The 22685-nt window shown below is 43.1% G+C and overlaps 8 protein-coding genes across 8 annotated transcripts; 7 read left to right on the top strand and 1 right to left on the bottom strand.

Moving 5' to 3' along the window:
* Positions 1-273: 273 nt before the first annotated feature.
* Positions 274-1674, top strand: Bfra_012226 (putative glycoside hydrolase family 18 protein; the record flags this gene model as incomplete). Its single annotated transcript, XM_037342544.1, has 5 exons — positions 274-510; positions 564-801; positions 848-1013; positions 1131-1536; positions 1588-1674. 5 exons carry the CDS (start codon positions 274-276, stop codon positions 1672-1674), a joined length of 1134 nt encoding a protein of 377 aa, XP_037187528.1.
* Positions 1675-2261: 587 nt separating this feature from the next.
* Bfra_012225 (putative garp complex subunit vps53 protein) lies at positions 2262-7406 on the top strand (the record flags this gene model as incomplete). Its single annotated transcript, XM_037342543.1, has 8 exons — positions 2262-2298; positions 2368-4154; positions 4222-4840; positions 5921-6067; positions 6194-6256; positions 6327-6445; positions 6509-7208; positions 7267-7406. The coding sequence occupies 8 exons, from the start codon at positions 2262-2264 to the stop codon at positions 7404-7406; spliced, it is 3612 nt and encodes a 1203-aa protein (XP_037187527.1).
* A 731-nt stretch (positions 7407-8137) lies between these two features.
* Bfra_012224 (uncharacterized protein) lies at positions 8138-8908 on the top strand (the record flags this gene model as incomplete). Its single annotated transcript, XM_037342542.1, has 1 exon — positions 8138-8908. The coding sequence occupies one exon, from the start codon at positions 8138-8140 to the stop codon at positions 8906-8908; it is 771 nt and encodes a 256-aa protein (XP_037187526.1).
* Positions 8909-10935: 2027 nt separating this feature from the next.
* On the top strand, positions 10936-11514 carry Bfra_012223 (uncharacterized protein; the record flags this gene model as incomplete). Its single annotated transcript, XM_037342541.1, has 2 exons — positions 10936-11096; positions 11157-11514. 2 exons carry the CDS (start codon positions 10936-10938, stop codon positions 11512-11514), a joined length of 519 nt encoding a protein of 172 aa, XP_037187525.1.
* Positions 11515-13579: 2065 nt separating this feature from the next.
* Positions 13580-15391, top strand: Bfra_012222 (uncharacterized protein; the record flags this gene model as incomplete). The annotated part of the gene is made up of 2 exons (XM_037342540.1): positions 13580-13675; positions 13730-15391. 2 exons carry the CDS (start codon positions 13580-13582, stop codon positions 15389-15391), a joined length of 1758 nt encoding a protein of 585 aa, XP_037187524.1.
* Positions 15392-15870: 479 nt separating this feature from the next.
* Bfra_012221sa (uncharacterized protein) lies at positions 15871-17422 on the bottom strand (the record flags this gene model as incomplete). The annotated part of the gene is made up of 3 exons (XM_037342539.1): positions 15871-16520; positions 16630-16957; positions 17042-17422. 3 exons carry the CDS (start codon positions 17420-17422, stop codon positions 15871-15873), a joined length of 1359 nt encoding a protein of 452 aa, XP_037187523.1.
* Positions 17423-18180: 758 nt separating this feature from the next.
* On the top strand, positions 18181-19769 carry Bfra_012220 (putative cytochrome p450 alkane hydroxylase protein; the record flags this gene model as incomplete). Its single annotated transcript, XM_037342538.1, has 4 exons — positions 18181-18758; positions 18950-19246; positions 19348-19477; positions 19512-19769. 4 exons carry the CDS (start codon positions 18181-18183, stop codon positions 19767-19769), a joined length of 1263 nt encoding a protein of 420 aa, XP_037187522.1.
* Positions 19770-20406: 637 nt separating this feature from the next.
* On the top strand, positions 20407-22524 carry Bfra_012219 (putative glycerol:h+ symporter protein; the record flags this gene model as incomplete). Its single annotated transcript, XM_037342537.1, has 4 exons — positions 20407-20680; positions 20732-20799; positions 20850-22365; positions 22418-22524. 4 exons carry the CDS (start codon positions 20407-20409, stop codon positions 22522-22524), a joined length of 1965 nt encoding a protein of 654 aa, XP_037187521.1.
* Between the last annotated feature and the right edge of the window lie 161 nt (positions 22525-22685).

The raw sequence follows: 22685 nt of genomic DNA, 5'->3' as shown, positions 1-22685 counted from the left end.
ACTACCAAATACCGACCTTTGATTCTCCATCTTCAAGCATAATCAGCCTTGCAGGTGAATTCATTGGTACCAAGTTTGTTCAAACATTAACGCTCCCCTCAAGATCAAGGGAGCTGCTTTCAAGTTCTTATCTTCCCCATCTTTCTCTAAATCAGTCACTCATCTACCTTCTCTTCGATACTTTTGCTTCCCAACGTGGACTTGAATCAAGACGAAGGTATCTGCGGGAGGTAATTCATTCACTGGTTTCCATTCTTTCTCGCCTGCTTAAAGATGTCATATCCATACGGAGCTCCTCCTATACCCTGGAACTCGAGACCACAGATAGACACTCGGAGACCCTCTCAACCATCAATCGCCGCGAGTATCTCTAACATTATGTATAAAAACGCCGTGTACTACCCCAACTATCGAGTGTATCGCGGAGAGACACCTGGATCACTGAACTTTGGCTGTATCAGCCATGTCTTTTATGCTTTTGCTCATGTTGGCCCGGATGGTGGAGTTTTTGTTGGTTTTTCGTCCCTTGAAATGACACCTCCGACTATTGCTAACTACATCAGTTGAGCGATGAATGGGCAGATATGCAAATGCCCGTTGACGGTGCCACTGGAGGTGGCTGTCTAGGGTCATTCATGCGTTTAAAACAACAGCATCCGCATCTCCAGCTCATCATCTCTATAGGTGGTGGTGCGGCAAGCCAACATTTTCCGCAAGTTGCTGCTTCAGCTGCCACGAGAGATCATTTCGGAAAGTCGGTCCGAGGTCTAGTTGATGCCACAGGTTTCAATGGTGTTGATAGTAAGTTTTGATTCTATGGTTGACAACAATCATACTGACAAGCTAGTCGACTGGGAACATCCATCAGATCCTGAACAAGGTCGAAATTTCCTTGCTCTTCTCGCTGCCATTCGAATTCATCTACCCGACGAAAGATATCTTTTAACAGCTGCTTTACCTGCCGGACGATGGGCTTTGCAAAATATCGATCTTTATAAAGCTCAAGATTATTTGTAAGGATGATTTATACCCACAATCCTCGAGCCATGAAGTCTTGATCTATGAAATACATTCTTTCCCCATTACCGTATTCCATAAACTAGCTGTACTAACATGTTCTCTTGTTTTAGAGATCTGATCAATCTTATGGCCTACGACTTTCATGGTTCATGGTCCCAAAAGTCAGGACATCACGCCCAACTTTTTCCTGGAAACGTGCCGGATGCAGCAAATGGAAGTGCTGCTGTCGATTATGTTGTATCGACTGGGTTCCCAGCCTCAAAGATATTACTTGGAGTTCCAGTATATGGAAGATCCTTTTTGAACTCTAGAGGACCAGGGCACCCATATCAAGGCTGCGGTGGGGAAGAGGGAACATTTGAGTACAAGTTATTACCGCGGCCTGGAACTCAAGAAGTAGTTGATACTACCACTATCTCAGCCTCCTGTCATGGAGGTGACGGGGGATGGGTCTCTTACGACAACCCACAAACAGTCAGAATGAAAGCTGACTATTGTAGACAAAGGCGTCTTGGAGTAGGTCGCCCCCTTTTCTGTTGGTCATAGGCGTTTACTGATAGAATTCAGGGACTGTTTTACTGGACCGGGACAGCAGATGCACCAGGCCCGCGAAGTTTGATATCGGCTGGATTCAAAGCTCTACATGATGCGTAAAGAACCGAATGTTCGTATTTGTATGGCGCATCGAGTGTGCTAATTCGGTGGTTCGGAAGACGAGGGCTTTCAACATTCATAAATATTCTGAATGCTCAAGGACCCGATTAGGCAGATTTGGGAAATAGAGTCTTCTCAGGGGTTTTGATTGTTTTTGGAGATGGAATTGAAGGCCGGCTCTCTATTCGGTATTATCACGAGTTATGACGAAACGACAAAGAAATAGCATGGGGCGGTGTTCTTAAAACACTATGGGGTCAAGCATACTCATACTATAAGTAGCTATACGGCTCAATGTATAATAAGGCGATTCATAAAAAAAACATACTTCTGTAATGGAGCTCAAAAATATCAAACCTTTTTTGAAATTTAACTTGGTTGAAAGGCTGACGAGGCTGACATGTGTTGAGGATGCACGCATAGACAGTGCGACCACTTTCTACTTTATCATGAGAAAGGAATGATACCAAACACCTTTTTACAACTGCACATCAATAATTACTTGGTTTATTCATACATGCATTGGTCATTAGTATATTGAGTGCTGTTCTCAATAATTTAATTTATTTCATTACACTCATTACAGCATGAATGGCGTATCGATCCCTTCATCCCTGGATGCATGTAAGTCCCCCAACCTCACTTCTACGACATTCAATAATAATCCCCACTGATCATGCTCACTCCCCGCAGCTGATTATGATCCTATTGACCATTTGAACACGATATTTTCCCATCCTTCGACTTTGTCCTCTATAGATCAAACGGCTGCTGCTCTACAAACTCATCAGGATGAGCTGTCGAATAATATCGCGAATCTCGTGGCCACTCAAGCATACAATGATGATTCCTCACTCAAACGGATGCAGTCTGCAAAGTCGGAGCTTGCAGATCTTTTTAGAAAGATTGAATCCGTACGAACACGGGCTATACAAACAGAGCAAACGATCACCTCGATGACCGCAGATATCAAGAGACTGGATGGCACAAAGAAGAACCTTACCCTGAGCATGACGGCTCTGAAAAGGTTACAAATGCTTACAACTGCTTACGAACAATTAAGGGGTCTAGCCAAAACAAGACAATATCGAGAATGTGCAAGCTTGCTTCAAGCTGTACTGCAACTTATGAAGCATTTCAATAGCTATAGGAGCATAGACCAGATTGCTACCTTGAGTAGAGGTGTTTCAGAGTTACAAAGAGAGTTGTTGGAGCAAGTCTGCGAGGACTTTGAGATGGCGTTTGCCAAAGGAGAAGTGGGGAGCAAGAAAGCAGTGCTGGCAGAGTCATGTCTGGTGATGGACGCATTGGGAGATAACGCTCGGGCAAGATTGGTGACGTGGTATGTCAATACGCAATTGAGGGAATATAGGCAGGTGTTCAGGGGAAACGATGAAGCTGGAAGCTTGGATAATATTGGTAGAAGATACAGTTGGTTCAGGAGAATGCTGAAGACATTCGAGGATGAACATGCGGGAATATTTCCTGCTGGGTGGAGAGTCAATGAGGTTCTGGCAAATGCCTTCTGCGAAGGCACTAGGGATGATTTTAAGGGAATCTTGGAGCGGAGCATGAGGCGAACAGATGGAAGTAGGATAGACGTCAATTTGCTCCTAAGTTGCCTACAGGAAACTCTGGATTTCGAGCAAAGTCTTGAAAAGAGATTCGCTACAGGGGCGAGAGCAAGCATTGATACTCTCAGCTCACTCGAGGATAAACCTCTGACATTTCACGGGTCTATTTCGGAAGCCTTCGAACCATATCTTAGTCTTTGGGTTGATTCACAAGACAAGCAACTCGCCACAATGATACCCAAATATCGAATTCAACCATTATTAGCAGCCGATGAAGAGTTCTCTCCACAGGCTGTGATTGCGTCATCTATCGAGCTTTTCCATTTTTACAAGACATCCCTGGCTCAATGTGCCAAGTTGTCAACCAGTGAACGGCTTCTTGACTTCTCAAAGATCTTAGCTAAATATCTCGATCAATATGCTCAGCAGGTTTTACTATTTTTCTTACAAGGAGCTGGAGGACCCAGTCTTGAGAACACTATCCTTGTTCTCAACACAGCGGATTATTGGCACGCAAACACTCAGCAATTAGAAGATAATCTGAAACGGAGAATTGACAGTGAATTGGCACCCAAAGTGGACTTATCGTCACAATCCGATACTTTTATGGGTGTTGCCAGCGCAGCAGTTCTATCATTGGTAAACAGAGTTGAACTCGATTGCGAAGGAGCATGGCGTGAGATGAAGAATACAAATTGGAGTAAAATGGAAAGCGTGGGGGATCAGAGCAGTTATGTGGCAGAGTTATTGAAACATGTCAATGATCAAGCGGGGGAAATACTACCGTTGGTGGGGAAGCAGCAATATGCGCGTGCATTCTGTGATAACGTTGTCGAGCATTTGGCCAATACGTATATCGCAAACATCGTTCAATGTCGACCTGTATCCGAGGTAGGCGCAGAGCAGGTATGTAAATTTCCCGAGTGCAAGGTACCCACTTCTATTAAACATTTTTTTCTAACCTGTTATTCAGATGCTACTAGATAAATACGTCTTAACTAAAGGACTGACCACCTTGCTCTCTCACTCCCCCACTCCCTCTTCAGCCACTGCAAATACCGCATTTCAGAAGCGTGTGAATAACATAATGGCTCGCCTGGACCCGCTCCTCAAGACGCTACAGGTCCGTCCCTCACCGCCAGAGGGACTGGTTCAAGCATACCTAATTCACATCGCCGATCGTAGCGATACAAATTTCCGGAAAATTTTAGAATTGAAGGGTGTCAGAAAGCAAGATCAGGCTGCATTGGTGGAAATGTTTGGTATGCACAGAGATGGTAAGGCTAATGAGCAGCTGGTTCAAAACTCACCTCTTCTCACACCACTTATGAATGTTGCCGGGCTTGGTAGTACAGGTCTAGGAATTGGAACACCTGGTGGTATGCCAGGATTACAGACACGATTTGACCCCGCAGGTTTTGGAGAAAAGTTATTTAGTGCGGCCAGGGATAGTATGGGAACTGGAGGGGTTGGCGATAGAGGGGTAAGTCCTTTGAGCGAGGATGCTAAGTCTGCCGTGGAAGGGAATCTGAAGAGTATTGGAAAGTTCTTCAGACGAGATATGTCTGGGTTTGGTGGGATGAATATAGGGGGTAGGTTTGGTGCTAAGAGAGATGGGACTATAGATGATTATACCAAGTAGCAGATGGACGTTTATGGATGGACTTTAGAATAAAATCAGTCCTGTAGTAGTGACGATACCTTTTTGCATAGTGAATTGAATAAAATATAGACCTATTTGTTGTAGTCACCATAATTCGAGACTCAGGGCCGGATAAGATCCGAGGTGAAGGTCATCGCTTAGATAGCAGGCAGATGAGTCTAAGGAATGAACAAAAGAAGGGTTGAGCAAGAGGAAAGCTGCAAAAATACAACGTTGCAGTTAGAGAAATTGATGTTGAGTTTCAAAGCGTGTTTGGTATCGGAATTACGATTGAAGAGTTTCTGGACAGTGTTTATTAATGACAAGGGGGAATGCGTGAGGATCGATAGAGATCCATCTACTTTGGGGTACCGAGAATTGACCTTGGGATTTCGGGATATATCGTAAATATATATCTAGTACCTACCTACCCAGTATTTATCGGATGAAATCGCATGAACTCGCATGAATACGATATCCGGTCTCGCCGTTGAACCTTGAATATGTTTGTAAAATGTTGGAATCCAAGATCTAGAGTATAAATGTTATCTAATCTGATCTGACCTGACCTGATCTGATCTCATTATGTCAACTTAAATCTTACCTAGGTAATAAATAACCTTTGTCTAGGCCCAATCTGTATCTCAATAATAACAAATTGTGAATTCTGCTTATTGATGCAAAAGCCAGACACAAAGGCGGTCCAGATCCCTTAAGGCTTTGGTGATCACGAAATTTTGGCGGGGAACTGGGAACATTGTTTGAAATCAATAATCGTAATAATAGTAATAACGAATCTTCGAGTCTTTTTACATACAAACGAATAAATAAATGAATACTTAACACCACAACTACTTTTCTCCCTTCTTCTTTCCTGTGCAATAATTATTCATTACAATATCTGCGAGTAGATTTATAGATTCATAGATCGAAGACCTTGAACTTCACAGTCACATACACATACTTCAGGATAAAAAACAAAACAAAAAGAGGGGCAGATCATTGCAAATCGACAAGGTGTTTTCTTCAGCTCTTAAACGTACTTTGAGGGCAAGCGGTTCGGGTGTTTCAATTGCGGCTGCTGCTTGTTTTCAACAGAAGAATTCGGTCAAGAGTAATACTGCTGCAAATTTACTGGGAAGAAATATAGAGAGAAAGATGCATAGTAAGGTTGTTAGTGAGTATTGCCCTTCTCTTTCAATGTGGCGGGGGGGATGGGAATGGGACGGGAGTGAGATGGAGAACATGAGGAAATGGATGTAGGAGATGGTATCTACGAACGTATACTGACTTTGTGAAATAGTTATTGGCTCTGGCCCAGCGGCTCACACTGCTGCCGTTTATCTTGCGCGTGCGGAATTGAAACGTAAGTCTATATCCTGAGATCGGAAATTGAGAATTGATGGAGGAGTATCAGGCTGACATTCGGTATTTAGCTGTTCTTTATGAAGGTTTCCTTGCCAATGGAATTGCTGCCGGTGGTCAATTGACCACTACTACCGATGTAGAGAACTTCCCTGGTTTCCCCAAGGGAATTGGTGGACAAGAACTTATGGTAAGTAGATCAGCACTGCTTACATGTATTAGGTAGAACTTCAACTGATAAATCTGTGTAAAGGATAACATGCGCGCACAATCCGAACGATTCGGTACCGAAATCATCACCGAAACCGTTGCCAAAGTAGACCTCTCCAAACGTCCTTTCAAATACTGGACCGAATGGGACGACAAAACAGAACACACAGCCGATTCGATCATCATTGCTACTGGTGCCTCGGCTCGCAGACTCGGTCTTCCAGGAGAGGAGAAATATTGGCAAAACGGTATCTCCGCATGCGCAGTCTGCGACGGGGCTGTTCCAATTTTCAGAAACAAGCCTTTGGTAGTTATTGGTGGTGGAGATAGTGCTGCGGAAGAGGCTATGTTCCTCACGAAATACGGATCCCACGTTACTGTTTTGGTCCGAAAAGATCATCTACGCGCGTCGAAAACAATGGCTAAGAGATTGCTTGCCAATAAGAAAGTTACTGTTAGATTCAACACTGTGGGAGGCGAAATCACTGGTGATGACAAGGGATTGATGACCCACATGGTTTTCAAGAACGTTACTACTGGCGAGGAAGAAAAGGTAGAGGCAAATGGATTGTTCTATGCTGTAGGACATGACCCAGCCACCGCATTGTTCAAGGAGCAAATCGAGACGGATTCCGAAGGATACATTGTCACCAAGCCCGGAACCAGTTATACCAACGTCGAGGGTGTTTTCGCTGCTGGTGATGTTCAGGACAAGAGATACAGACAGGCTATTACTAGTGCAGGTAGGTCATCTATCTATTTTTGTAGACTTGGTGAGAAAAAGACTAATTATATTTATAGGATCCGGATGTATAGCAGCTCTCGAGGCCGAGAAGTTCCTTGCCGAGCAAGAAGATGCTGAAAATGATTTGGAAAAGGCAGATGCTGAAAAGGGTAGCAATGTTGTTGTTCCTGAGTATAGGTCCAATCCTTTGCTTTAGATTTTTCTATCCTTGGCGAGTTCAATTTTTTTGGCATGGCATTATAGATAGAAGTCCTTGCATGGATATCCCCTCAGTTCAATTTCGTTAGAAAGAATAAAGAAAGAATAAAGAAAGAAATATATTGAAACTATCGTTCATTTTCTTTCGCATTGCTTTTGTGTGTGTGTTTTTCGTTTTCCTTGCAGCGCTTTCTATTTGTTCTTTTCAATGTTATGAAAAGGCCACCCTGAAGACCGATCTACACCCCCTTATCACGAAACAGTCCCAAAAAATTGTTCGAGACCTAGTTGGTCGGCCATGAATGCGGTGGTTCGAAAAATTCGAGCTTCTAGATTCCTGGACATCAAAGGACGGTTTGTATGGACGCAGGCGGTGCAACCGAGTTGTAAGCCTGAAATTATTGTGTGGCAGACTATCAACATGGCACGAGTAAAGCAGTTAGCCGATGAAATGCATTAAAACCAACACATGTAAATGATGCAACCACTTAGAGGACCGGGACTTCCTGGAGACCTCATGAGAAGAAATATATTTAAAGTGTCAAGTAGGCCTGTGCCGGTTTTTGATTGTGAGTTTGACTCGGATTGCTTTTCTTGTCATCTGGATTTTTGGAGACTTTTGAAAGAGATTTGATTTTGTATCTTTTGGTTTGCTTCTATCGTTTCCGCTTCTAGATTTAGTTGAATTGAATTGAATTAGTGCAAGAGCGAGCGCATGCAGAAAGAAAGATGTCGACAACATTCGCACTTACATCCGCATCCGCATCCGCGCTGGAAACTCCAGTCATCGTCATCGATACCTGTATCGTAGGTGGAGATTTTGATCATTTTTCTTATTCCTCCTCTTCTCCTTTTACCCCCTCGTTCTCCTCGCTTTCCTCTTCTTCGCCTCAATCTTCCGTCTCGAATTTTCTTAATATTCCTCGTTTTTTCATGATGACTTCACCCTCAACCAGAAATCTAAGAGTCCATCGCAGGAATGCGATTCCGACATCGCCGCTGACGCCGGTTAATAGTCCCGCGTCGCCGGAGGTGCGAGATATCTATTTGGGAGTCCCGGATTTTGGAGTGGGTAGTCCGAGTGTGAGGTGTAAGGGTTGGAGTTCTTCGTCTTCTTCTAGCGAGTGCAAGTCCGAGTGCGATGGTGAGGGGGCTGGAAGAGGAAGGGGAGAGTTGGTGATGAGTCCGATTGCGCCGCCGAATACGCCGTGTTCGCCTTTGGTTTTGGGACGGTTGGACAGGGGTTCGAAGGATGAGGGGGGAGAGGATTGTGAGGTTTTGATTTTGAGTGAGAGTGAGAGTAAGAGTGAGAGTGAGGAGTTTGTAGATAATTTTCGAAACCCTAGTGGGTATTCGATGAGGGAGCGTGTTTTTGGAGATATTCCGCAAATTGTGGTGGGGTGTGAAGAGGAGGGGTGGGGGCAGTTGGGTGTGGATGCGGGAATGGATGTGGGGTGTATTGTGGAAAGTTGGGAGATGGAGATTCAGCTGCGGAATTGATTGAATATAGTATCGATCTGATGATGATGATATAGGTCATGGGTGTGTCTGTTATGGGGTGACTGGAGGATGAAAATGTTTTTGTTTGCTGCGTGTAGCGTGGTGTTTTGGGCTACCGATCGATGCATGGTGCATTTGCTGTTGGAAGTTGATACTTGATACTTGACAAGTAGAATAATACCAATAGTTTGGATTTGTTATTTTTTTACGTGTGACATGGTGTATTTTGATGTTACTACTAGGTATTCTTTTTCTCATCATCGGGCTAGGCCCTGCTAGCTGCAGTCTTTCTAGGCTCTGAATTTTCACAAGACTCTCCTGAATGCATGTCAAAGTACTCGTAGGATGGTTCGTGAGTGATTGAGAATGGAGCTCAACTATTCATCAGGGATGTTAAATTTGAATGGATGTGTGAAGCTAGCTAGGCATTCAGTATTGCCAATCTAATTACGCCTCATTATTTCTATCCATGCTCTTGGCGTTTGCTTGATAACTTGATGAGTTGGCGTTGATTTAACGGCCTCGAGATAAAAATGTTAGTAGAGGAACGTGGAATGTAAATTGATACAGGCAAGATTCAAGCTCAAAGGAAGTCACTCGTAGAGATGTCAACTTCTTGGCTGAGTCAATGTGAGAATAAGAAAATTGATTTGAGTAATAGGGAAGGATTGTAGAGTCAAAGAGGGAAGCTATGCGATCATTTAGTTGTGTAGCGAGCTGCGATTGTGATATTAAGTAGCGTGGCATGAATCTAGGAGGGACACACAATAACATGGTTCGAGATACAAAACTTTTGCATTAGCTATTGATTTACAAGAAAGTTCACTTAGCCCACCTAGTCTTTGGTACGTGTTTGCATCAGAAAAGTGGTGAATCGAATTCACAACCGTGTCTCGGCGAGTGAGATGAAGGGGTTAATTTGATGTATGAGGGTAAGCGAGGTTCTTATTTGCGTTTGTGTTGGAAGTGGGAGGCTTCTATTCATCTACTTTTGATATCCGTGTCGGGATCTTACTTTCGGGTCTATCAAGTTGAGATATAGCTCCAGCAGGAAGACACGATGTGGTATTTGCTTTTAGAGCCTGTGAAAATCTTGCCATCTTTTCTCTCAGTGAATAGTAAGAAATTAGAAGCAGTATTACGAATACAAAGTTGATGATACTGTTTTTAATGCATGGCTCTCTTTGGCTTAGCTTACAATTAAGAATTCAGACTAGCCAACTAGAACAGTGAGCTCGACGTCTAAAACCATGTTGCAACTGGGGTTTGCAAGGAAAGTTTCGTATGGACTAACGAGATTACTGTTTGTTGAAGACTCTTATCAAGCTCATAATCTCTTAGTCAAAGAGCACTATATAATCCATGCAAAGCATCAAACAATTTTATAAGGCACAGCACTAAATGGGTATGTACTGGATCTTGCAGAGCCGATACATCCTCTCGCTCTTCTGTTCTATATATACATACCCCCCGCGAAAGTTCTTAAGATATCTTCAAGAGGCTGATACAGATACGAGTAAGCGTATCACGCTCACTGTCGAATGAAAGTTGATGGAAAGTCTCACGCTCCTCCTACTGCTACCATAGCATTTGAGTTTTCTAGGAGCAAGAGTGTTTGAAAAAGAGAAGGATTGAGTGAGTTGGAGATTGCTGAAAGAACGAATCTTGCGAGTGACAATTTCAAGCTGGTAGGATATCTCACAATTAGCAAGTTGGATCTTCAACCTTGCGTTTCCCTCGTAAATTGGAAACCAGAAACTTTCTATTCTTGGATGTAGGTATTTTGGAGATAACTTCTCTTCTATTACATTTGAAAAGAGAAATGATACATATATAAGTCCTCAGGTTCTCATAACGTTCAACAGCACACACTCATTTAACTTTCAAAGATTACGAAGCACCAACTGCACCACATTCATTTGACCTTCTGGAAGACTACGATTCCATCTCAACACCTTTTATAGCTACATTATCATTATTCAAAATCGCCTTTTATCTCAACCAATAGCTTGTCATTCCTAGTAAAGATGCAATTCTCCACAGCTTCCGTTATGACTTTAGTCCTCGGTCTAGGACTCTCAGTTCAAGGATACACACTTCCTCGTGCACTTAATAAAGCCAATGAGTATCCAGAAGAAAATGGTAAGAATTCTATTACTTACATAAACAAATCCCGAAATTTCCTTATGTGTTTTGATAATCGAAAGAGTGAGCGAATATTCTAACCACTATTGCTAACATTTACCAGTTTGGCCAAAGATGGATCCAACACGCCTACATGGGCCCACACACCAAGTCTTTGTGCCTGCGTCTCTCTTGACAAGACAGATGTCTCTGCCTATTTGGTTGCTATGTCCGGGCAGCGTATGCTTGCATACTCCAATCAGAACTGCAACCCCGGAACAAACGGCGAAGATGGTCTCGGCGATATCGGTGGGGGCTGCGCCGAATTGGACACGCACTTCACGGCAGGCAGAATCGGAAGTGTTTACTGGTATACACCAGCTATTTGCGAGATTGGAGAGGCAATCCTGGCTGGCTTCGAAGCTTTCGTTACCGACGCCACTAAAATGGCGCTCGATGGAATCATCGAGGTTCCGAAATAAGGAACGCTGGATCTGGGTAGTCTTAGGGCTGGGATCGAGTGTGAAATTGATTAGTGGGTAGTATCGCAGCAGGGAGTGGATGTTTCTTTCAAATGAATTACAGCCATTATTCCTGTCATATATGGTCAGGCAACCATTTATTTCTTTCCTTGCTCTCAGAATTCATCATGTGTAGTGTTTCTTGGGCATGAGTTTTAAATTACATCATCAATATATGGCTAGCCCAATCCGTACCAAAACCGAATCCATGTGTAAAGAAATTGACAAGTGGGCCAAGTTCAATACTGAATTGGCGCTCACGTTTTCCTTCGAATTCACTATTGATGTTATCTGATCAGATAACCCATTCATCGCAGAGAACTGGATCTTTCATCAGGTCGAAATTCTATAACTTCACAGTATGAAGTCGATAAGAGAAGTACCAGGATACAATTGCCGCAAGGTTAACCCGTCTAGGTAAGCGATGCGACTCTTTTCATTAGTCTTCAAGTCTTCAACTCAGCAAAGATGCTTTGGTAGTTCCGCGTTGATCTAATCTCCTAGAACCCCCTGCATCTGGTAAGCGATAATGCGACATTACCCCAGCCGAATTAGACCAAACATGGTGAGACCTGCGTTAGTCTATTTTCAATCCACTTTTAATCCTCGACGTTCTCGCGATTCTCGAACCCACTGCCGTACAAGATCTTCACTGGGGCAGATCCGCTGTTGTGCAAGAAGCACAGGTCGCATTAGGAACAGGAACTTGAGAGCTTATCTGTTAGTAGAAATTCTCACAACTAGTATGAAAAGTTTGACGCTGCAACGGGGAAATCGGAAGCCGAAGAGCTGCTCTTTGTGAAGTTTATTATTGGCAGTCTGACATATGATCCATCTCTTGTGCTCTTAAAAAGGAGCCTCTTCCGTAGTTCTTTCGATATCCTTGTCCCGCTATGTACATCAAACGTCATCCCAACAGTTGGATCGGCCTAGCGAACCTGATAGGGGAACAGGTCCGAACCAAAGATGACTTGAAGATATGGAATTTTGCTGTTTAGCATAACAACATGAACCACTTTTCTCGATTTTCCCTGCTCCATGCCCTAGATTTGCATCTTGCTTTTACAATCACTATTGTTTAGTAATTTTAAGTTGTTTAAACGGAGTACCGAGGTATTAGCAGATATGATAATTTATTCTACGCATGTAGGTGGTATTCGGGCCAGATTATCAAAAACAAACGTTTCAATCGAGTATCGAGTGCGTGATCTGACCCGGTCGTAATGCAATGGAGTGGCAACGAATCATCCTAAGAGGTCCATTCTATAACGACGGAGGAATGGAGACCAACTTAGAATCTTACTTCAATCCGAAGAAGTATTATCTCCGTCTGCTGCGCCGCCAATATTTCCTCATGTAATCAAATCATATTGTAGTTCTACCTAACAGATTCCAATAAAAGATAGAACAGCAATTCTCACTTTCAAATTCCAAAAAAAAAGGTACCAAGAAACAATGCTATAGCGATTGTGTCGACCTAGAATCTAATTTACCGAGGTCGAGTCTTGCTCCAGAGCACTTTAGTTCCAGAGGCAGACATGCCAGGAGAATCTGAGCCAGAAGTAGGCTACTTGCAGCCTAGATCATCATATGGACTAAGACACTAGTAAGTAAAGCTTGTTTCCTTAGGTTATCTTCGGTGTGGAGTCTAATTCGATGCGAACCGCTAACAGTTTGACCCCTCTGCAGTCTTTGGATAATCTCTGCTGTAATTTCAATATATTCAAGCAAACATCTTCTGGTTCATCATTCATATCGCAAGTCAAGCCCTCCACCGTTCAATTATGTAAGCTAACTCTATCTAGATTACCGTACGCTCCATCCGATCTAATTCATTTGATTCCTGAATAACGAAATCACAGCTCTTACGATTACCTTTCGATTCTTTGTCCTATTGCTGGGTGCGGGTATCCTATCATTATACGTAGAACTCAAACCGCCCGGCCTCTATCATAACAACTTGAAGCGATTAACTCTCAGGAACCATTTATGGCGAGAGACAGCATGGTTCGAAGGATGGACGAGCATGGCTCCCGCCTCGATTGCCGCTGCAATTGCAATACCTCTACTTATGCAATCCATCTTACATATGCCGAGCTTGCCTGTCTTAGTAATGCTATTTGTGAGTTTAACTCTTCCCCCAGTTGAGGTTGAGAATTAACATTCTGCTGGTTAGCCTTTGGCGTGGACCACAGATAGGATAGTTATATTTATATCTGGCTCTACAGCGGGACCTACAAGAGGAAATGCTCTCTGCGAAACGGGAGTAGTCGTTGTTGCATCAACCATCATTCTTTGGGAAGAATATCGACTCACAGTACCTGGTATAATCTTTGGAGTAACCGGAATACTTTCTTGTGGGATTTCTAAAGCCTTGCTTTCCCTAGCTTGCAGACGGATCGAACTCAATAAGGCCCCTCCAGTCCTAGTGAGCGCTCACCATGGATTTATTATTCTGACCGCCGTGTTTGGTCTTGTCGTCACCGGATTCTCCAGTTATGCCTTCGAAGATTTTACTCACTCGAGTCCAATTCTGAGCCATACCTCTGTATTGCTTTTCATCAATTTTGGTTCTACTGCTGCAGCCATACTATCAGGAAATTCGTTGCTTGCATATTCCCCAACGCTTTTTGTACGAACACCTCCAGAATACAATGATGACATATCACTTGTCTCTAATATTGTTGCATCAAGCGCTTCATCTACCTTGATCTTTTGGCTTTCGATGCTATCTAACCCGATATCTTATGTCTCGCCGGTGCAGCACATAGTATACTACACTACAGTAATTGCTTTACTTGCCTTATCGGGAAAGTCCACCAACACCAGTTCACATTATCACAGTCTCAGAGAAAGTGAAAGAATGATCCCCGGTCCAACGTTTCGCGCAAACTCTCCTGCTGAAGTCTCGCGATTCATAAGTAAAACAGCAGTATTGAGGAATGTTTTCTTGGGTTTGACCCTGCCCATAATTTGGTTACTTGTATCAGCGATTATAACGAGCAATAATGCAGTACCTGCCGATAGCCCCGCACAATTAGATAAAAACTACGTTCCCGAGTCTCGTTTTGATATAGTTGTTAGCATGTATGATGAAGATCCAGTATCTGTCAAGACCATGCTTGCATCGATCAAGTCCACGACTTTCCTCGAAACAATTCACCCAAGAGTCATTATTTACACCAAGAAGCCGTCATCCGATCTTACTGCGCTACGAAATTCTACAGGTGCAGATACTGTCCAGCAGCTCGAGAATCGCGGACGAGAAGGTGGCACTTACCTACATCATATTGTCACAAATTGGGATAATTTGGCTCAACAAACAATGTTTATTCAAGCACATGCTCATAATATGCGCGAGCTGATACCTCGTATTGATAATTACCTCGTTGAGAAGACGGGGATGCTTAACTTAGGGTTCGCCGGTGTGCTATGTAATAGCAAAGATTGCAGTGATCGATGGGGTTGGGAAGATCAATGGGGAATGGTGCCATCTTTATATAAGAGACTGCATCATAATGAGACGTGTGAGGAGCCTGTCTTGCTGTCTTACAAAGGACAGTTTATAGCTTCCGCAAATCGTATTAGAGGAATTCCACTTGGCATCTATGAGGAATTGCTTAGTGCGATAACATCAACGACTGGTTGGAGCCACAATGAGACTATAATTGGTAATAACTTGGACAGGCCGGATGCACCATATTTCGGGTATACAGTTGAGAGACTTTGGAATTTGCTTTTGCAATGCTCGAACTTGCGAATCGCAACTATGTGTCCAAGTTTACTAAGTCAACGGAGAAGATTCGGTAGGATCGATGATTGTCAATGTTTAGATTAAAAAATAATATATTCGTAGTCTCAGAACAGCTCGAGCTTTAAGGTTTTCCACATCTGGCTCCAAGAATGTCTATTTTGGTCTTGGTGGTTCATTCTCTGTAAAATTTCAGTAATGTATCATCGTTAAAGACTAATTGCTCAATCTTGAAAAGCCTACCAAAGAACTAGACTGCGGATTTATCGCCGGTATCACTTCATTGAAGGTAGAGGACAAATTGAGTTGGATAACCAAATGATACAATGGGTTCTAAGTTGAAAGAGACGTGATACATTGTGCCAAGCATTAAATGATCGCAGTGAGGATTAACGAATAAAACACTGAAATTGCTACCTTCAGTAGCCTATGAAGATATTACATATCGAATCCATTTACTATACAATCAAAGTTTTATAATTGAAGGTTTCTTGAGATCGGACTGCATACCAAGCTGGTTTTCCCTAAAGAAAAGCCAGTTCAAACTCGGCCAGGTTGTGTAACTTTCACGCATCTCTGAGTGGTTTTTGCGCTGCTGCTTCTATCTTCATCTGGCTTTCGAGCTGCACACCTTGTGTTGACCCCTCTTCTCCCCTTTCGCCAGCCTCAGCCCTCACAGCCTTCACAGCAGTATCCATCCCCTTTCTTTCCAAAATCAACTCCATTTCCGCGTCCATCTCCCAGTATCTAGGATTGTCAAGACCATCAAAATGGATCGGATGGCATACAAACCCCAGTGACCAGCCATCTACCCTTGGATTAGGCTTAGAAAAATTCTCGAACAGCGATTTGTAAAGCGGGTAGCTGTGCTCCGTAGGCAAGGAGCGACGAAGGTCAAGACAGCCTGGCTTGGCATATATTAACGTCCATAATTTCGGTAGTTCTGGTGGACATGTAGATGGAGTGACGATGCGGACAAAGGAGGAGAATATGTGGGTTTTTGAGGTGGATGATAGACAGGTTGAGAGTGGGATTTGGAAGATTTGTGGATGGTATGTTTGAGTCAGTGCAAGAGTTGCGTTTTGTGGAATGGCAGATATTTGATGTGCTGCGGGGAGTTTAACTTTTGTGAGAAGTGATTCTATGGCGGCTGTTTCTTCTTCTGCATCCCGAATTTCCAATTCTTGCAGTCTCTCTATCGCTGGTTCTCTATCTTCTGCTCCGTACCCATAGTCGGAGCATGTAAAAAAAAATTGACCACTCCTCCACGACCTTATCAAAAAGCGTAGCATTCCATCCAAAACTATCAGAGAGAACATATTTACCACGACATTCACGTTGATTGAAAAGGTGCATGTATGGCTTTTGGCGTACAGGACATTTGAGTGGACGCATGAGACGGGTAACATTAGCATATTCCGGAGAAGAGGACCAAAGACAGACCCCTTCGGGAAGCTTGTTTACTTGCGGACCAAGAATGCCTGCCGATGGAGGGTCAAAAGCGAGACCCACTTCATTATCATTGATAATAGGATATACGATAGTTCGAATGCGGCGAGCGTCCAGAGTTTGGACACCACTTGTCTCTGCGAGGATATGTAGCATATCTCTTTTGATGCGAGCACATTTGTACATAATGGACCATGTCTCAATCTATCTTATGGGCTCAGTGGGTATCCACATGCCCCCATTAAGCATTTGATTCGCTCCTTCCAATGTATGCCGAGGTTGACCGACACAATAGGCTGTGTCGAAGAGCAGGGTGTAAAGTTTCTGGCCATCAGGACAAATGGGGTTCTCTCTGACGCTAAGATCTATATTCTCAGTGATACTAAGACAGGTAGAGACAGGGAGCGTGATATTGTAAGAAGAGGGCAAGGACTGCACTAGAAGAACGGCGTATGGAGGTTCCTCATGTTTGGTGTAAATCGATACTTGATTGTTTGTGCCACTGTCAGTATTTATCGCGATTAGTTTTCTGTGGGTGTCATTGGAGACGCGAGTGGCATTAGCAGCCTCATGAGTAGGTAATGGCTGAACTAGATTTGGTAAGGCACAACTAGAGACAGCAAGGGAGGTGAGAGTAAAAGCTATGGCTTTAAGTGATTGACGCTGCATGTTGAAACAATAGAAATGTATCAAGAATGAGAAACAAGAATGACAATAACACACGGAGGCAGACCAAAATGGCACAGGATGCCGAAGGTAACCTTACCAGTCCCAATTCGAACTAGGTGCTTTTGATATTGGTGATTGAGAGACTTCCTCGTCTCGGTCAGTTTTGTGCTTGTTTTTTGAAAAGATTGAATACCGAATTTCGTACATTCAATCATTACGTACCTTAAGGTAGCGAAGAAAAGATAATGTGGGGAGGCGTAGAGCAGAGCAGAAGATTTAGAACTCAATTCTTGCGAGTTTAGGTCGTATTTGATACTCTGATCAAATCAAATTGATGTCTTTTGGGTGGTGGTAGGTATGAAGTCTGCATTGCTTCTCGTAGCAATTGTTGCAACAGTCTAAAAACCAGAGAAGATTCTTTCGGATGCGGTTGATAATGAAATTTGACGTGAAAGTAAATACATATTATATACTGACGGATTTTGCGTCTACTTACACGCCAATTAAATATAGAAGGTGAAAACTCGCATTATACAGTGTTGTAGAGATCATTCAAATGGCCGTTGTTGGTGGGGACATATTAACAAACCAACAGTTAGTGCTGATTCTCTTATAAGTCTTGGGCTTTCGACGGATTTGATTTCGTTATTTTCATGCCCACGGTCCAACTATCTAAACAACGCCAGCATAAATTAAAAAATGGCGAAATTTTCAATACCCTGTTCCTGTTGAGTATTGTTCTTCCAACAATTTACTGGATGTGGACAAAGATACGGGCTTGGTCTACTAGAAATAAAGCCGGATGCTCTTCTCCGGTCAAGTACAAACACCTTGATCCAATCTTAGGATTCGACCTCCTCGCGAAGAAGATAAAATACACGAAAGCTGGGAATCTGCTGGCGCTAGACGATGAATTGTTCGCCAAATATGGAAAAACATTGCATACATTACTTTTTGGTAGAAATCACTGGATGACTATGGATCCCTTGATGATACAAACTGTCGCCGCCACTCAAGCCGATAAGTTCGGAAGCGCGCCTTCAAATCGTAAGCCAGATGGGCTGTTACTAGGTGATGGCGCCTTTACCACCGATGGGCATATATGGAAGAGGTCTCGAGAACTTCTCCAACCCGTCTTCAGTCGGTCACAAGTTTCTCAATTATCAGGGTTGGAATCTCACCTGCAACGCTTCCTCGAACGTATTCCTCGTGATGGTTCTACGATCGACATCCAACCTCTCGCCCAGGGGCTTTTCTTAGATAGTTCCATGGAGTTTATCTTCGGCAAATCGTCTGGTTCCCTCTCACCTTCCGAACAGTGTGTATATCTCTTTTAGTCAACTAATCTCGTTGAAAACATGCTTACAGAGTACGTAGAACTGCCGAAGCCAAACAGTTCTCAGAGGACTTTGACGAGGGCCTCAGAGGAATGCGAAACAACTACACGACAGACAAATTTTGACGCCTTGTTGGTCCTGACAAGAAATGGCTTGCTCGATACGCCAAGATCCATGCTACCTTGGATAGTTATATCGACGAAGAGATCAAATTCCAAAAGCAGTCAAAATTGCCAGGTGCATCATCCAAGCTTACCCATGGCTCATCGGGTTACCAACATGTTCTTCTCAAAAAGCTTGTTACAAAGTACCCAGACGACAAGACTCTCATTCGAAATGAACTCATGAATGCATTTTTTGCAGCTAGAGATTCAGTAGGAACGGTCACCTCTAGCATGCTATCTCTCCTCGCTAGAAGTCCTGAAAGTTGGGGAAAGTTGACAGAAAAAGTTGCCGCTATCGCACCTGAGCAAGAATTGACTTTTGAGTTTCTCAAATCGTTGAAATATGTGCAAGCTGTGATTGACGAAAGTATGTTGATGTGGTATTCCAAAACACATATTGAGATATCAACTAACACATGCATAGCGCTTCGACTAATTTATCCTGTCGATCGAGCTTGGAGGACATGTTAATCCACTTGTATCCTACCACGTGGTGGTGGGAAGTCGGGGAACGACCCTATTTTACTACAACCAGGCGACCAAATCGAGCTGATGTATGGTTGTATGCATAAAGACAAAGATATCTAGGGTGATGATGCATCCGAATTCAACCCGGACAGGATGGTTCGACTTAAACACAGTTGGAAATTCATTACATTTTCTGGAGGGCGTCGCACATGCCCGGCCCAGCAAAACGCATACACTGATATGGCGTACTTCTTGGCCAGGATGGTACAAGAGTTCAAGACCATCCATAATCGGGATGATTGCATAGAGTATGTGGAGGAGTATGTGATGACCAAATCCAGTCGAAATGGAGTCAAAGTTGCATTCTCAGTCAAGTAAGAGTCCTTGGTCATCGGTAACCTATAACAACCTGTAATCACCTGGCTGTATATACATTATGATAGGTATGCTTGAGATGGTATTCAATCAAGCACAACTTGGAAACCATATACCAGAAACGTTGTTGACGCTGCCTTGATCACTGCCTAGGTGCAATGTGACTGTTTGCAATCGTTTGTTGGTGCGACTACTGAATTGTGCTTACTAAGCTGAATTGACACTGTCGTAGCCTCAATTTTAGAAATTCCGGGTTCCTGATACGATAGAGAAACGCGTTGCTTTGAGCACCGACCTTCCGTGATCCGTCACGTGTCCGTGTATCAATCACCACCAGCATGGGCGTGGGATCACCAGAGGGGCCGAGGAAAGCCAAAAATATAAAAATAATACTTGGTAGGTAGAAACTAGGTAATAAATTCCATATCTGGCTGAATCCATCAGGGACCCCCCACAATTTGAATTGAACCCCTAATCAGGATTAGAATTCATGTTATGAATTGTTGATATATTCTCAGTCTTTCTTCACTTTCTTGTATAAATTCCAACTTCTATACACTCACTCACATAGCCTCCTCGCCTTTTCTATACCTCGTTCTTTGCCGCTACAGAGCTCTCGATTCCATGATATGATTGAGCAATGAGTATTTTCTCATATGTGCGGAGCATTTATGCTCTAGATACCATCGATACACGCTTCACGAATTCTTCTTCAACTCCATATGAAATTGATCCTGCTGCAGCAAAGTCAAAACGAGATGACTCGAAACCAGGCGAAGGGGTACGAACAGACAGTAATGGCAGACCAATTGCTCAGCCGTCGAGATGGAACACCACAGAGTTTTATTTTTATTACTTCGTCTTCTTAACGGTCGTGCCATACATGTTTTGGATCGCCTACGATGTGTCTAGACGTTAGTATATGACTTGCTTCTCTAGCAAAGATAAATCTGACTGTTGTCCAGCTTCCGATCCTAATTACCACAAATACCAACACCTTCTTTCTGATGGATGGATTCCTGGGCGCAAGATTGTATGGGTTATTTGAAAGAGATGACTATGGCAAATGCTAATTCAATGTAGGATATTTCGGATGCACAATATTATAACTTTCGAACCAATGTACCATATCTCGCAATTCTCGTCGTTTTTCATCCTCTCCTTCGACGAATATATGAATTTCTCAGACCCATCTCTGCTCGAGTAGGATCGCCGAAACTAAACGGCAATAACACATACATATCTGTGGCGGAAGGCAATGCGAGACTTCAACAACGTACCGGGTTCGACTTCATTTTTGCTTTCATATACCTCCTCGCTTTGCATGGATTTTCCGCTTTTAAAGTCATTGCGATAGTCTATACAAACTACTGTCTGGCCACTCGACTTCCTCGAAAGTTTGTGCCTGTAGCAACATGGATTTTCAATATCGGTATATTGTTTGCCAACGAGCTCTCAGATGGGTACAGATATACATCAATAGCACAATATTTATCTCCCAAGAATGAAGCCGGTTTCCAAGAAGGGGCTATGTTGCATAGCTGGGCAGAGTGGATGGATAGTTATTCGGGCATCATTCCACGATGGGAGATTCTGTTTAATCTTACTGTCTTGAGATTGATCAGTTTCAATCTGGATTATTACTGGAGTTTAGAGAAAGGAGCTGGAAGTGCATTAGAGGTAGGTCATCATCAAAGTGCCGTCCGTATGCTCTCATCTAATACTAATGCGCAAAAGAAGAAGCAACTTAACCCTGCCAATCTTTCCGAGAGAGATCGTGTTTCGATGCCTGCGCCGGACAAAGACTACAATTATCGAAACTACTTCGCATATGCGATTTATGCCCCTTTGTATTTAGCAGGACCAATCTTTACATTTAACGATTACATTTCTCAGTCGAAATATCGCCCTGCTAGCATAGACAGTAAACGAACCTTTAAGTATGGTATTCGTTTCCTACTTTGTCTGTTGGCAATCGAACTTCTCCTACATTTCGATTATTGTGTGGCTATTTCCAAAGGCAATCCCAACTGGTCTGATTACACCCCAGCTCAACTGAGTTTACTCTCATATTTCAATCTTCATGTACTATGGTTGAAGCTTCTCTTACCTTGGAGATTCTTCAGACTTTGGTCTCTCATCGATGGAATTGACCCTCCGGAAAATATGCTTCGCTGTCTTTCCGATAACCCATCTACTGTTCAATTCTGGCGAAGCTGGCATCGCAGCTACAACCGCTGGATCATCCGCTACATCTACATCCCTATGGGAGGTTCTTCATCGCAAAATTGGAAAGCCCAAGTCCGATCAATTGTCAACTATCTCGTTGTTTTCACATTTGTCGCCTTATGGCATGATATAAGTCTTAACCTCTTGGTGTGGGGCTGGCTCATAGTTTTCTTCATGTTACCGGAAGTTATTGCTGGCATGCTCTTCCCAAGAAAGAAGTGGCTCAATGATCTTACATATTACAGAGTCATTTGCGGTATTGGTGCAGTGGCGAATTTAATGTTCATGATGATAGCAAACTTGGTTGGGTTTGCTGTCGGTGTTGATGGGTTGAAGAGCATTATTTCTGGCATCTTCAAGGACTTTTCAGGTACGCTTTACTCAAATATTGGCAAGGGGCATTCAACTAATCCAAACAATAGGAATCGTTTTTCTGATTACGGCCTGGGGTGCACTTTTCGTTGGGTGTCAGGTTATGTTTGAAGTAAGGGAGAGTGAGCACAGAAAAGGAATTTTCCTAAGATGTTAGAAATACCATTGAGGCCAATATTAAGAATTGCAAATTTTTTTCTTCGTATTTGAGCTTCTTTGATGTCCTTAAGCTGTTGATTCTTTGATTCACTGAGATGTGACTCGCGTAGTTCGAAACTATTCCCTTTGAAATTCAATATCTACCAGACGGTGAATGGT

This window comes from Botrytis fragariae (assembly GCF_013461495.1).
Source record: "Botrytis fragariae strain BVB16 chromosome Unknown tig00000270, whole genome shotgun sequence".
Classification (NCBI taxonomy): Eukaryota; Fungi; Ascomycota; class Leotiomycetes; order Helotiales; family Sclerotiniaceae; genus Botrytis; species Botrytis fragariae.
This window is presented reverse-complemented; position numbering and strand designations above follow the sequence as displayed.